At 42.6% G+C, this 13567-nt stretch overlaps 1 protein-coding gene across 1 annotated transcript; it reads left to right on the top strand.

Moving 5' to 3' along the window:
* The first annotated feature begins 225 nt into the window (after positions 1-225).
* LOC103374316 (S1 RNA-binding domain-containing protein 1-like) lies at positions 226-12284 on the top strand. Its single transcript, XM_008304387.1, has 5 exons — positions 226-374; positions 2608-2775; positions 4291-4443; positions 9152-9336; positions 11183-12284. Exons 1-5 carry the CDS (start codon positions 364-366, stop codon positions 11473-11475), a joined length of 810 nt encoding a protein of 269 aa, XP_008302609.1. The 5' UTR covers positions 226-363; the 3' UTR covers positions 11476-12284.
* Positions 12285-13567: the final 1283 nt, after the last annotated feature.

Here is a 13567-nt window from a genome sequence, read left to right as displayed (position 1 = left end):
TTAGGTGTCAGTCTGTCCCTAACAGAATAGACAAATCCTAGAGAAGACTTGCTCATGTTGCGTATGTGTGAAATGAAAAATACTTTATTTATCCCAGAAGGGAAATTCAATAATGTGTGTGTATCTTAGAATGTAGGCCGATGTTTTTCCTGAGCAACAGGCTGAAGCGGTGATTTAATGTTGTTTTCATCCTGATATTTCTTCTGTGTCTTCGCATGGTACGTGCATCCATAAATACGTGTGGGTTTGTGAAATGTGCTTTTCCAGCATGACGTGTCGACCGGAGCTCTGAAGGCAGCGCTGGACGGAGTGGTGCAGGAGTGTGTGAGCTTCGTGGGGGTGGACGTCAACATCTGCTCCGAGATGCTGATGAGGTAGACGATGCAGACAGACACACACGGCGCTGTGTAAAAAAACATTCAGGCACTGAAATGTATTTATCAATTAAGTCCAGCAAACAGAGAAACCGGTCATTAATTGGTGAGACCACCCTCTGCCTTAGAACAGGTTCTTCTTGGTACACTCACACACAGCTGTTTAGGGTCCACATAAGATGGTCCGAGCATCCTAAAGAATTCGCCACAGTTCTTCTGTGTTCTTTATGTAATCCAGGACTGACTACTTGATGACAGAACAGGACTCTTTGGTGCCCTTCTTCGTCTTGTTTGCTGAATGTAGTTCTTACAGTCATTGATTTAACCCCTACGATCTTACCTACAACTCTGCTCAGACACTGTAAAGCTACTGTACACTACACAGTGGCAATTTGTCAAATTTGAGTAATTAGGGCCTACATGTTTGATTAGGAAACTGATTTTGAAGAGGGATGATGCAGAAGGCTCCTTGCTGCAAGTTTACAGGATCGGTTGCTGTGTTTGAAACTCCAAAAGTCTAAAAGAGACTATCAGCAGTAGATTATATTTTTAAACTAGAAATGCACCTGGGGCCTGTACGACAAAGCAGGATTTGGGTTAGCGAGGTAACTTCAGGTTAAATCCTGGGTTTTCAGTCCTATGACGGTGGTTCACTTCTTACATCGCCATGGTAACTTACGCTGAACTTACTGCTCCTCGGCGGTAAAGTGAGCCGTTCTGCAGCCAGACGTTTTATGTGCACACGCTCATACTCAGATCAGACAAACCTGGGTTGACTTACTGAGTTGATAACCGCCGTCGTAGGACCGGTTATCCTGAGTGCCGTTGTTAGGGTTAGTCAAGCAGGATATTTTTTAGAGATCCGGGTTGACTACCCCTAACCCTATGTTGATGTCGCTTCATAGTACAGGCCCCTGGTGGCTTATTTTGCTGATGATATGACTTCCAGCTTATATATTTAAAAAAAATAATTAAAAAACCTAAAATATGTGAACATGTTAACAAGATAAAAAACGCTTGATATTTATGGGAGGGGTCTTTAATGACTCTTGCTTCATTTCTGGCCTCAGAATGAAACTGGGATCCATCACATGCCTCCCTGATGTAACTGCAAGACGCATAAAACATCTAAAGAGCTGAAAACTTTGTCACAGTCCTTTATACTGTGTCCTCGCAAACAAATGCATGAGTGCAGACGAGCGCTCTGTCCTGCACACACACACATGCAGGTTCTGAGAAAGAGATGAAATGAGGCTCAGACCCCTGACATACTTTCCCTCAGCCGTCACAACATGGCAAAGCTTCATTCACACTCATGCACGGGCGTGTGCTCGACGCACACACACACACACACACACACACAAACACACAGACAGCATGCCAGCTTTCTGTTTAGACTATGCTTCACACCCTGGCCCCACTTACTGGGCTGACTGGAATCAACAGACAGGATTAGGCATGGTAGACACAGTTACACACATAGAAACATACACACAGACAAGGAAACATTTATATACATGTCATATCATTGGTTAAAAGCGCTGCACACGTGCATTTGTTTGCTGCCACTCCATTCTGTACACACACATATATAGATACGCTCACATACTTTTTTTGTGGTGGACACAAACCGTATAAAATGAGCTGGCATCAGCTGTGAAGCAGGCATCAGGTCATCTGTTTACCTGTCTGCTCTGCAAGTGAGCTTTTTCCACTCCTGCTAGAAGTTAAGCTACACACACCCGCACACGTTAGGCACACACAGACGTGTTGATGACTGAGGTATTATGTGGAGTGTTGACATAGCAGTGTGTTTTAGCACGAGTGAGTCACTGTGGGCATTAACAGAGTCGACCTAATTGAGTTTCAAATCACCTCTCTTCTTTGCTCGGCCTAAACTGGACAAATATACTCACTAAATATTGGCCCGTGTGTGTCTCTTGTGTTTCCAGTGCTTGTTTTAAATGCCAGGTCACGGTCGCTGAATGTGCTCTGTTTGTTTGACAGCGTGCAAAGCAAATACCACAGAACTGCGCGTTATTAGTGATTCTATCTCATTTTTAAACTAAACACTTTTATTTTTATCTGTACTATTTTATTTAATTAGAATGCCAAACAGAGACCTTAGAATTAAACAAAGACGTCAACAAACTTCCAGGAGTTGTTTCAGTAAACAGATGATGTGAGGCATCTTCTCATTTTTTTGTTTTTTATTTGTTGTTTTATCTCTTAGGCATGTAGCGGGACTGAATGCAGGCAGAGCTCGGAGTATTGCAGAGTGGAGAGAGCAGAAAGGTCCCTTCATCAACAGGGAGCAACTCAAACTGGTCAAAGGCATGGGGCCCAAGAGCTACCAGCAGTGTGCTGGCTTCATCAGAATCAACCCTCAAACCCTGCAGAGGTACGTATGAACGCTTTATACACCCACACCCACAGAGACACTCTTCTAAGATGCTTTTGTAGCTATTTCTCATGTAAGGGTTGCCACAGATTCCAAAAACAACTGACTGATGTTTAGGTGTCTGTCCATTCAGGTCATTTTGATTTACTTGCATTGAAGTTTGTTCAAAGCATTAAAAGTGACACTTTAACATTTAAATGTGGTGTCATATGGTGATATCACGTAAAGCAGAGATGGGTCAGAGCAAAGAAGCCTCTCCAGAACCTCGTTAATCCGCACAAAGACAGAGACGGTGTTGAAAAATATTGATGGTGGATTTGCATTATTTTAAACAGAAGCTTTTAATGGAGTGAGTGGTGCAAACAAAACTAATTAGACTCCACCGTATTATGCTCATACACAAACCAGAAATACTCGACTGGGATTCAAGAAACTTTATTGTCACGCCAGCTCACATTTACATGTTTGTGGTACGAAATTAGTACTTAGGTCCCGTTTTTTTTTTTTAAAGCCCAATAAATAATAAGTGTGATGTACAACAGAGGCAAAATATAAGTAAATATACAAGCAATGTAAGTGTAACTAAAGTAAAAATATAAACATTAAAGTAGAAAAACCAAAATTAGCTATGCTTGACACATTTGTGTAAACAGTCAGGTACACTGTATATTGCACTTGTAGGAATGAAAATATTGGACATTAGTTAAAATATTGCACATATGTGGATAAAGTGTTTATTAGTGCATGAGAACATCCACCACCCCCACAAAGTTGCATAAATCTAACCCTGTTATTCCACCGCAGTGCTGCAAGTGTAATATTTTTCAAAGCTTTCTGTGTGGAAATGCAATGAGGTTCACACATTTTTCACTCTATGGTAGGATTTTTCTCTCAAATCACCTCTTCTGCAATATCGATCAGTCCTAAACTATACATTATTGGCATTTATCTTTACAATTGGTAAAAAAGAAAAAGAAAAATGGTTGACCTGTACCGACTACTAGCCAGAAGCTCGATTGGTCTGCTCTGGAAGAATGTTAGTTGCCTCTCTCCTGGCCGCTGGTTTTTGATATTTATCAGACTGGTGACATTGAGAAAGCATTAGATGTGTGACGTTAATGTAGAAGTAAGTATTAACTTCCTGTTGTGAGAGACTGTTGCTTCTTTCAACATTTTAAATTTTTATTTATTTTTTTTTTCTGTGTTATTTTTTTCTTTTTAGGGAAAGCGCTTAATTATTTGAACTTCAGGTCAACTTCTGTCTTAATTTGCAAGTGTTTGATTTGTTGTTTAGTGATGTATTCACATGTTAAAAGTGTTAAAAGTAGAAAATCAGTAAATACTTGTTAAAAATAAAACACCACTGTTTTAGGGTGGAAATAAAACGTAGCTCGTCTGCACGGCTAGATTCCACTAATTTACTGAATCACGCTTGTGATGCACAGTTCTGAATGCGGTACATAAGACTTGGACTACCCTGCACATATAAAATGCATTTCTTTCTTGCCAAAACAGTGTCAAGTCCTCACTTGAGCCTGCAGCAGCAGCAGCACCAGAGAAATCAGCTGCTAAGAAGGGCAAAGGAAAGACCGGTGTCAGCGTACCTACCTCATTTAACCCTCTGGATCAGACCTGCATACATCCAGAGTCCTACCACGTGGCACACAGGTACAGTGCACACAAACACACACACACACACACTTGTGCAGCAGCCTACCCCACTGGCCGAAGCATGTTCAGGCTAAGATGGAGTTGATTTTGACACCATCTCATATGGGGTTGGTTATAGTGGTGGAGGGCTCTGATTTGATTTACGCAGACATGGGATACAAGAGAGGAGGCGTTGGCTTTGTGTGTGTGCGCGTCGGTGCGTGTGTGTCCTTGTGTGAGAAATGATTGTTAGCGCTGCTGATGCTGATATCAAAAGCACATTGAACATCTGCCCAAGACTTCTATGTCCTGTGTGTGTGGGAGAGAGAGAGACAGTCGGACAGACAGAAGGAGAGCGAGCGAGAGCGAGAGCGAGGGTCCTCTCTGCTGCAGCTGTAGTCACTCAACTGTGTTTAGTCTACATAAGTTCTGACACTAGTGGGTTTAAGCATTGCTCCCCTCATGTTGATGTGCCTTTAATGGCCTCCGTACGTACGTGTGTGTGTGTGTGTGTGTGTGCACACACATGCAGATAGATTGATGTTGCTTGTGTGAAACTGTGTTTTTTTTTTTTTTTTCTCGTCGTTCCTACTTCAGCCAAGTGTCCGAGTGTCTTTGCGGATTTATGTGTCTGCGTGTTCAATACTGGGTTGTAAAGTTGTTCATCATAAAGGGTTTGAGGGGTGAGAGGTTTAAAATAAGGGAGCACAAATCACCACCAACTCCTTATTTTTTAATACACCAGCTATTCTTTTCAATTCTTCTCATGCATATCTTTTATTTCCTACACAGCGCGTGCACACACGTCCAAATCCAACCCAGCATATATAGCTTACAATGTTTATGTTCCTGTTTCATTCTTTTTTATTCTCTTTCTCTTAACTGTGTCTTTTATCCTCCGTGATGTTATCTCAGCAAGGAGCCCAAATGCTGCTACGCTCGAATCAAAATTACTCTTGACTGTAAAAATTGACAGTTTAAAGACTTTAAAATGATTTAATGCAACACCTACATTTGTGTTAATTACCTGAATGTTTGCTATTCTAGGAATGGAGGTATGGAATTTAATCTAAAGCAGCAAAAAGGAGTGATATTCTTTGCATCACACACCAAATTTCATCTACTTTTTTTGGCATGTATGTGGCAGAAAAATCACCAGCCTCCAGTGCATCTCCCCTACTTGCCCTTTGTCTGTTCCTCTCTCCCACTCGATCATTAATTTTTCCCCTCATTTCTCAGCAGCCCCCTTATTGTTGTCTGCTTTTCTATTTTTCCCGCTGTTCAGATTTCCTAATCCTGCGTTGGCAAACGTTGTATCCTTTGTTATGACTACTTTATAATCCAGGTCTGGGAATTTGCTCAATTCAGTGTGGATTAATTTCTCACTTGATATAAATACATTTTCTGATGGTCTAAATTCTACATACTCTTGCAGAATTGGAGAAAAAATATATTTTTTTAAAGCCTCCCAACATTTGTCTTGTGGTTTCACAGCATGTTACGCCTCTTTAAATGCTCCAGAAGATGGTCAATGAAGTCTAATGACTAAGTGAAGGAAAAGCTATGCATGTTTGTACTTGCTCTTCCTTCAAAGTTAGACAGCCTGGCGTAAGCTTGAACTTTAAATCAGAGGGTACACCACGCCTCTGCAAAATAGATAATCATGCTTGATGAGCGTGTAGTTGATTTGCCAATTTGGCTGCCTCCTCACATAAACCCTCAACTGTGGTGGTTCGTCTTAATTCAGATGAAAAAAAAACTGCTGTCTTGATGAATTTGTTTGTGGAAAGTGTTCGAATTTAAATAAAAAAACGCATCACAGGTGTGTGACTTCCTGCTCATTGTTTTTAAATCGTTGTGTTATGCTAGGAGCAGCTCTTTTTTGAAATGCTTTCCTCTTGAGGCACATTAACCTCTCTCAAAATCCAAAATCTCAACTTTATCAGATACGAGGGCATCCCTGAGACGCCTCGCTGATCTCCTCCCGTCCTCACCTCCAACTGATGACAACAGACGGCTTCGAGGGGAGGATTGTGAAGGAATGCTGCGTGTGTGTGTTGTTTCTTTATGGTGTATAAGGAATATCATGTTCATCACATTAGTGGAACTGGATCCTCCATTACTGCTCACAGCCCACACATCAACCCCTTTTTGTAACCATATACACACACGCACACACACACAAAAGCAAAGAACACAGACGCAATTTGTCCACCTTTTGTTTCAATAACGGTGGAATTTGTTTGTGAAACTTCTCTGTAAAGGATGTTGTTATTCAGCTGGAGAAGACAGAGTATTTCACAACTAAACATCAATGGAGCGTATCGTTGTGAGTCCCACCCATGACATATTAGCATTAATTTAGTGTGAATCAAAGGGGCTCCACTCTCTGATAAGGAACAGTCAGGGCCCAATATTTCTATAACACGAGGCAGAGTGGGTTCTTGCTGTGGACCTGGATAAAATCTGTATTGTAGCCCACCCAGCCCCGTTTTCACACACACACACACACACACATACACGGTGTTGGTAGTAATTACAGGAGTATGAACCCAACAGTGGTGGGAGGCCTCAGGAGTCCTGGTACCCCTTAAATACTAACATACACCGCTGAAAAATGAGATGGGAGAAACACACACACACACACACACACACACACACACCTGAAAGCAGAACCCACCACATCCTTCATAAGATCTCTCCTCTCCAATCCTAAGTATTTGTTATCACTCAAGTTTAAGAGATGCTCCTTAATTTGATTTGTAAACTGATAGTGTGCTCTGTCTTGAGCCTGTGAATGATTTTGATCACCATTAGAGAACAGTTTGAACTTTTGCCTTTAGTGTAGATGAACACAAGAAGCTGTTTTTTTCAGAATTCCCAGTAAGATAACTGTTTTTTCCTGGCTCGGGACGTGCCTTAGAGGGGGTGACTATGCACAATAATAAGTATGATTGGTCTCAGTATAATAAGGCAATGAATCTATGTTACCTTATTTGACAGAAATCTGTGCACTTCCTGTTATTTCTGACTATGAGATAAACAATAACGATCATTACGCTTCAGTAAATGAAACCCTTGTTAACAAAACTGGTTAAAAAAAAAATCTCTCCATGTATATTTTTTATTCACAATTCTTAACATTTTTGCATTAATGGTTTTCCTTTGGGGGACACCTAAAACCTCACCAAAAATTCTTCCGTGCAGAAAAAAAAGGCAGATTAGTATCTCTGTAAACGTCTCCAAAGGGTTAAAATATGAGCAATGAGACTCAGGATGTAACACTGCTGCTTGTATCTTAGTTGGAAATCAAATATTCCTTCCTGGGCTGCAGCTTATACTCTCAGATGAACAAACTAAGATGTCCAAAATGGATTCTGCTGTCTTAAAACGTATTTGTCAACCTCCTATACCTGGCCGGACTCCAAGCAGGCGGGCTATGTGGTATGTGACTTAGACGGCTAAGCCATCAAGGCACAACTGTTTCTTTTCCTGTAAAGAGATATATGGTTGGAAAGCTAAGAAGCTTTGGGAGACACAGGGGAGAAGACCCCAGCGTTACACAGACATCCATTTTGGTCCAAAGGTGTTGTTTCCTCACCACTAAGCCATTTCTGGCACACACTCAGCTACTATTTTGCACCAATCTCGCTCGCCGGTGTTGAGGGATTGATTCCGCTTGTCTCCCCGTTTTGGACGGTGGATGGTGACTTTGATGGCGGGGGCCTCTCACCTCACAGCTGTCTCGTACATAGTTTGTACACAAGCCGTTTCAAGTTACATCGGCACTGTCCCCGCTACTGCCAAACGAGCATTTCTGAGCAACATTGTGTATGAATCAACTTTGTGTGCGTCCGTGTGTGTTTGCGCGTCCACCTGTTGCGTCCATCACGGGGCGGACAGCTGCGGAGTCTGTTTGGCGTCAGGCTGCCAGTGAGCGACATCAATCACGGACGTTACCCAGCTGGTCCACACATGAACACATGCGTAGACGCAAATGCATTCACATCTATCACCAGCTGTGCCAAGTGCCTACTGTAAATAATATATACAGCATGCACGCTGCACACACACACACACATCTCACGTTTTTCCATAACCTCTATTTGCTACTTTGGCTCCGGTTTGTTACTAAGCCTGTTTAGAGCGCAGGCTAGCTAATTAGTTTGGATTTATATCTCGGGCTCAGTGAATTAGAAATGGTGCGACCTGACTGACTGTCTAGACATGACTGTACATGGTGGGACATTGTGCTCGAATAAAGTGATACAAGTGTGGTTGACAGACAGGCGGTCCGGCCTCGGCACAGTGGAGGCAGTTTCACGAGACGAGGTGTCGGGGCGTTTACAGCCCGCTGTGGGTTTACCTGATTTACCAGGGGGTAAATTAAATATGTATATTTGTACATGTGTGTGTTTTTCAGAACAGAGCGCTCCACCTCGACAGCTCATGACTTTGTGTGCGCTGCTCTCACACCTCAGATCCCGCTCACTTTACCTGCTCGAGCTTATAATGTTTCTTTCCCTCCCTGTTTCCTTCTCCCTCTTTTTTTTCTTCTCCTCGTCATTCTTCCCAGTATGTCATCACTTTTCCTCCCTTCCTCTTTCTTTCACCTGTACTCCATCCTTCAAAGCTGTCAGCGTTTTGTAGTTTTAAAAGTTTAATTTTCACACTCTGTATTTTACATACGTTTTTTTCTTCTTCTTCACACATCTCTTCTCTCCAGATTTCTGTCATTCGTGGGTGGGCATGTGGACCAAATTGGGAGTGCAGGTCTGCGAAACTGTGTGGAGAGCAAGGTTAAGACAAGCTGTGTGGAGGAGCTGGCCCGGACGCTGGACACCACACCTGAGACCCTCAAACTCATCATGGACGGCCTCACGCAGCCTCCCGGGTTCGACATAAGACAGAGTGAGTCTCCCACCACTCACTTTCACACTGTTATACTGATATCAGCTCTTCTTTTTAGCACAGTGTAAGCAAGTAGAGTCAAGATGGAATTTTAATTTGGAAAAACGCTTTGTTAAATCAAAGAATACTGGCAAAAAATTACAAAGGGGAACAAATGTTGCGTATATAAACTCAACATTTCTGCAAATTCTTTTAAAAAAGGCACATTCAAGATCCTGAGAGGAATTAGTGTTTGTATACGTTTGGGTTCGCCGCACACCGTTCAGTTACATGACTGGTAGGGAATATAAACTGAACCGAACCACAGTTGAACTCTATTTTCTTCCGTCTGTTATTTACACGTGTATTTTTGTGCGAAAATCCTGCTACCGAACAACAAAACTGTCACTATTTTGAATCCTAGAAAAATTCCGTACGCTGCAACCCATCAGTCACAGTAACTTCTTAGTCTCTCGTCTTTCCTTCATAATGTCCTTTATAGGTCCCCGCTGACTGATAGAACATCGAACGCGTATTTATCCAGCTCTTTGACTGGTTTGCTAGTTACGGCGCACACCGACTTTCCTTGCCTTCGCTATAATAGGCATGTCTTGGCAGTGTAACTCGATAGGATCTGACAGTGCTGTGGCTTCCTCCCTGTAGCCCAACAATACAAGCAGTATGTTTCTGACAGGGTGTGATGGGTCCAGCAGACTGTGTTGTTGGACAGAGTGTCTTTACAGGCACACACACACACACACACACATTCACAAATGCACAAAGAACTCTGTTTTTCTCCTTAATCTCCAGCTCTGGAGTTCAGGCACATATAAACATACCAATAAAACCGTGCACAGTCACAAACTTTTAGATTTCGCTTTGTTGTGGCTCAAATTTGTTTTCTCAAGAGATTATGACACATTTCTGTCTTTGGCTTTTTCTTTTTTTCCCTCATTGAAAACCCAGGTGCGTGAAATGCAAGGTTCAAGGTCGCGTAATGCAGATACATGGAAGTACAAGTTGCTCAAATCCTGATTAATGTGATGTAAATACTGGTTTATAGGCTGCGACACTGAGAGCTTGAAATCAGAGGATAGTTTGAGCCAACTGCAAGGAAAGTAAATATTTCTGACCCAGTTGTGATTATTGTGTGTGCAACTCCGTACTCATGCATGCATGTAATATTAGGCGTGGTCATTTCTGATGAATAAAATAGCCGATGAGCCTCGTTTTGGCAAAACAAAGAAAGTGAAGAAAACCTTTTACAGAATCATTCCTGTGCCTTTTTTTTATCAAACTCTCCTGTTTCCTACAGTTTCATGTGGAGAGTTAAAAAGTTCAGGCCTGCATACGGCGTTAGTGCTGGCTAACTGTTCTCAAAATTAAGGAACGCAGCTTCAAGGTTCATTCTCAGGTTGGCCCTATTCGGTTGCAGTACACTACGCTTGGCCTCCTAGCCAGTGCTCAGCTGAGTAAACAGATGGGCCGAGGCTACCGCATGAAATCAGTGCTGTGGGGAGGATAATTGGACCAGACTATTTCCTGGAGCGAACGCCTTCCTTGTTTGTGTTAATGTTACAGAGAGGAAAAAGATCTCATGAGCAGGCAAAGTGGAAAGTGGGGTTTGAATAGAACGCTGAGAAATGTGGAAGTATGTACACACAAGTATTGAGTTGCTGTTTGAAATGTAATATCTGTTTGTCGTTTCTGCCCCGCCCTGTGATTCCTCTGCACCCCCCTTCCCCGTCCATCCTCTCAAACATTTCTACCAACTGCCCCCTACCTGATTTTGCCCTCTCCCTCTTCCATCCAGCCACTTCACCTTTTTGCTAATCTCTCTGTTGACTTCTCTCTTTGCCATCCTCAGATTTTGGGCAGGCGGACTTTAAACGGGGCATTGTCTCAATGAGCGATCTGCAGGTGGGCGCGGTGCTGACGGGCCGGGTGGAAAACACGGCTCTGTTCGGGGCTTTCGTAGATATCGGTGTTGGCCGTTCGGGCCTCATCCACAAGAGCAACATCACCCTGGACAAGCTGCCTGTCAGCCAGCGCCGACGCAGCCTGGCTCTGGGACCTGGGGAACGGGTGGAGGTCCGGGTCCTGAGTGTGGACTCTCAGAGGGGACGGATTGGGTTGGACCTGATCAGGGTCTTGCAGTAGACTCTCTTTATTCCCACATTTCACTTTTTATAATTGGACTTGATTTGAGACGAGAAAATTCCACACAAGGCTACTGAGAGACAAATTGCTCCCTGACGCTAGCAGTGACTGTGGATGAGAACTGATACGGTTCTTGCAGGCTGAGCTGACACATTCATTTTAACAGGAAACCTGTTAAAGCGTATAGGAACGGCGCTTTATTTTGCAGTTATGATAACACAATTCAACTGATGTCTGCATTTTCTTCAAGGTCCTGCAGTTTTCAACATGCATGCAAAAATATTTACACCAAACATCCAACATTACAAACAGCTGTTACAAGTCCAGAAACAAAATGAACATTTTAATGGATGTGAAACTTTAGAAACTCACTTCAAGGGAGAAAAAGTTGTATTTATTCTCAGGCTGATTTGGAGTTGTACTTTCCTTGTGACTAAACCTGATTGCTCATTTTCAGTTAAAAATGTTCTTTTTTTTGTCCACTGACCCCGTAGTTAGCGATGTAAACATACTAACATCTACGCTTTGTTAGATGGAACACGTAATTATTTGCACTTTAGTTTTAGCTTTGTACTTGAACTGTTAATTTCTTTTGTAAATGTGATAATCCTTTAATTTTAGCTCTTCAAGGTGAGCTCAAGGTTTGTTCTGTGCTGAACAGTTTGTCCGGTCACACCTTTCTATCACCTGTGCTGTTTGTGGTTTACTGTTCATGTGAAGCCTTAAGAAGCCAAGTGAAGGAGTCGACATGTTATCCTAAACGGATCTTACATTGTACCTTGACATAAAAACCTTTCCGTTATACCCTACACTCTCCATGCTCACTTTCTCAAAACAAAGATTTCCGCAAAATTTTACGCTCAGGAGTCACGTCGGAGCGAGAATGGAAAAGATGGAAGGCGGCGTGAGGCGGGGAGGTGGGAGCAGATGTGTGATGTGATGGAAAAAAAAAAGAAAAGAGGAAAGAACACAGCAGTTAAAGAACAAGTTTTTCTTCCAGACAACAGGAAAATGTGAAGAAAAAAAAACCATAATGAGAGGATGAGAGGGGCTGGGGGGGCGGGTGGAGACGGGGATGGTAGGAGGAGGAGGAGGTGGGAGTGTTTCTATCTCCCAGACTGCAGTAAAGCCTGAAGGCTTTTTAGGGCATGGTCCCAGACACAATCATCCCATGACACACACACACACACACACACACACACACACACACACACACTAATCAGCTGCTTCAAAATTAATCCCAGACTCCCCATCCACATTATCTAATTTGTTTGTTTTTATGAAACTGGAATAAATAAAAAATAAAAAAAAAACATACATAAAATATGGTTCTGAGAAAGCCCCGGGTCCCCCGTGCTAAACCTTATACTGGATGCAGAATACCTAATCACTCTTAGTGCTGCTGCTGCTCCGCTATCTCCCCCCGGGCGCACAAATGTTATATATTCTAGACACACAAACACAAAGAGATGTTCGATCAGGATTAATGATTTGTGGCAGTTTTGCTCGGCGATGATCTGAGAACAGATTCACATACTGTATTTCATCGTCTTTCTATACGCATTCAGTTTAGTTTTTTGTTGAGAAATTCCTGCTTAATCAAGGTGCCTCGTTCCGTTTGACGCTAACTCTTCTTGTCATTTTGTTATCTTGTGTTTGTTTTGATCTCATATCCTGTAGCTCGGCGCAGCCTCTCGTGTTTTTTTTTTTATGTTTCCAGCGTTTTTTGGAACACATGTATTGGTAGAAAGCACACACAGCTTCCCTCAGCACCATTCCTGCTTTTCCCGCCTTTAATTTTCCTCCCTCTACTAAACGTGAGCACACAGATGGGACAGGCAATCTGGCAGCCAGCTACCGCTACCCCATGGAGTTTTTGTCAAACACTGACCAGTAATGAGCCGGCGATAAGAAGCAGAGTAACCGCGGGAGGAGTTGTGTACTTCTCTGTTGTCCTCTGCTGCACCGGCTCTCGGCTGTTGTGTTACGAAGTGAGCTCAGGTGTGCCTTGAGGTTTCGGTGAAATGTGAAGAAAATTGATGGTAAGCAAGCGATTAAATGAGTGTCACACTCATAAAAACACGCTTTTGTT

The sequence above is a fragment of the Stegastes partitus genome, unplaced genomic scaffold (assembly GCF_000690725.1).
Source record: "Stegastes partitus isolate 25-593 unplaced genomic scaffold, Stegastes_partitus-1.0.2 Scaffold2208, whole genome shotgun sequence".
Lineage (NCBI taxonomy): Eukaryota > Metazoa > Chordata > Actinopteri > Pomacentridae > Stegastes > Stegastes partitus.
This window is presented reverse-complemented; position numbering and strand designations above follow the sequence as displayed.

Coding starts and splice junctions, on each gene's coding strand:
- LOC103374316 (XM_008304387.1), top strand. Junction 2,776..4,290: donor AACCCTCAAACCCTGCAGAG/GTACGTATGAAC, acceptor TTGCCAAAACAG/TGTCAAGTCCTCACTTGAGC. Junction 4,444..9,151: donor TCCTACCACGTGGCACACAG/GTACAGTGCACA, acceptor TCTTCTCTCCAG/ATTTCTGTCATTCGTGGGTG.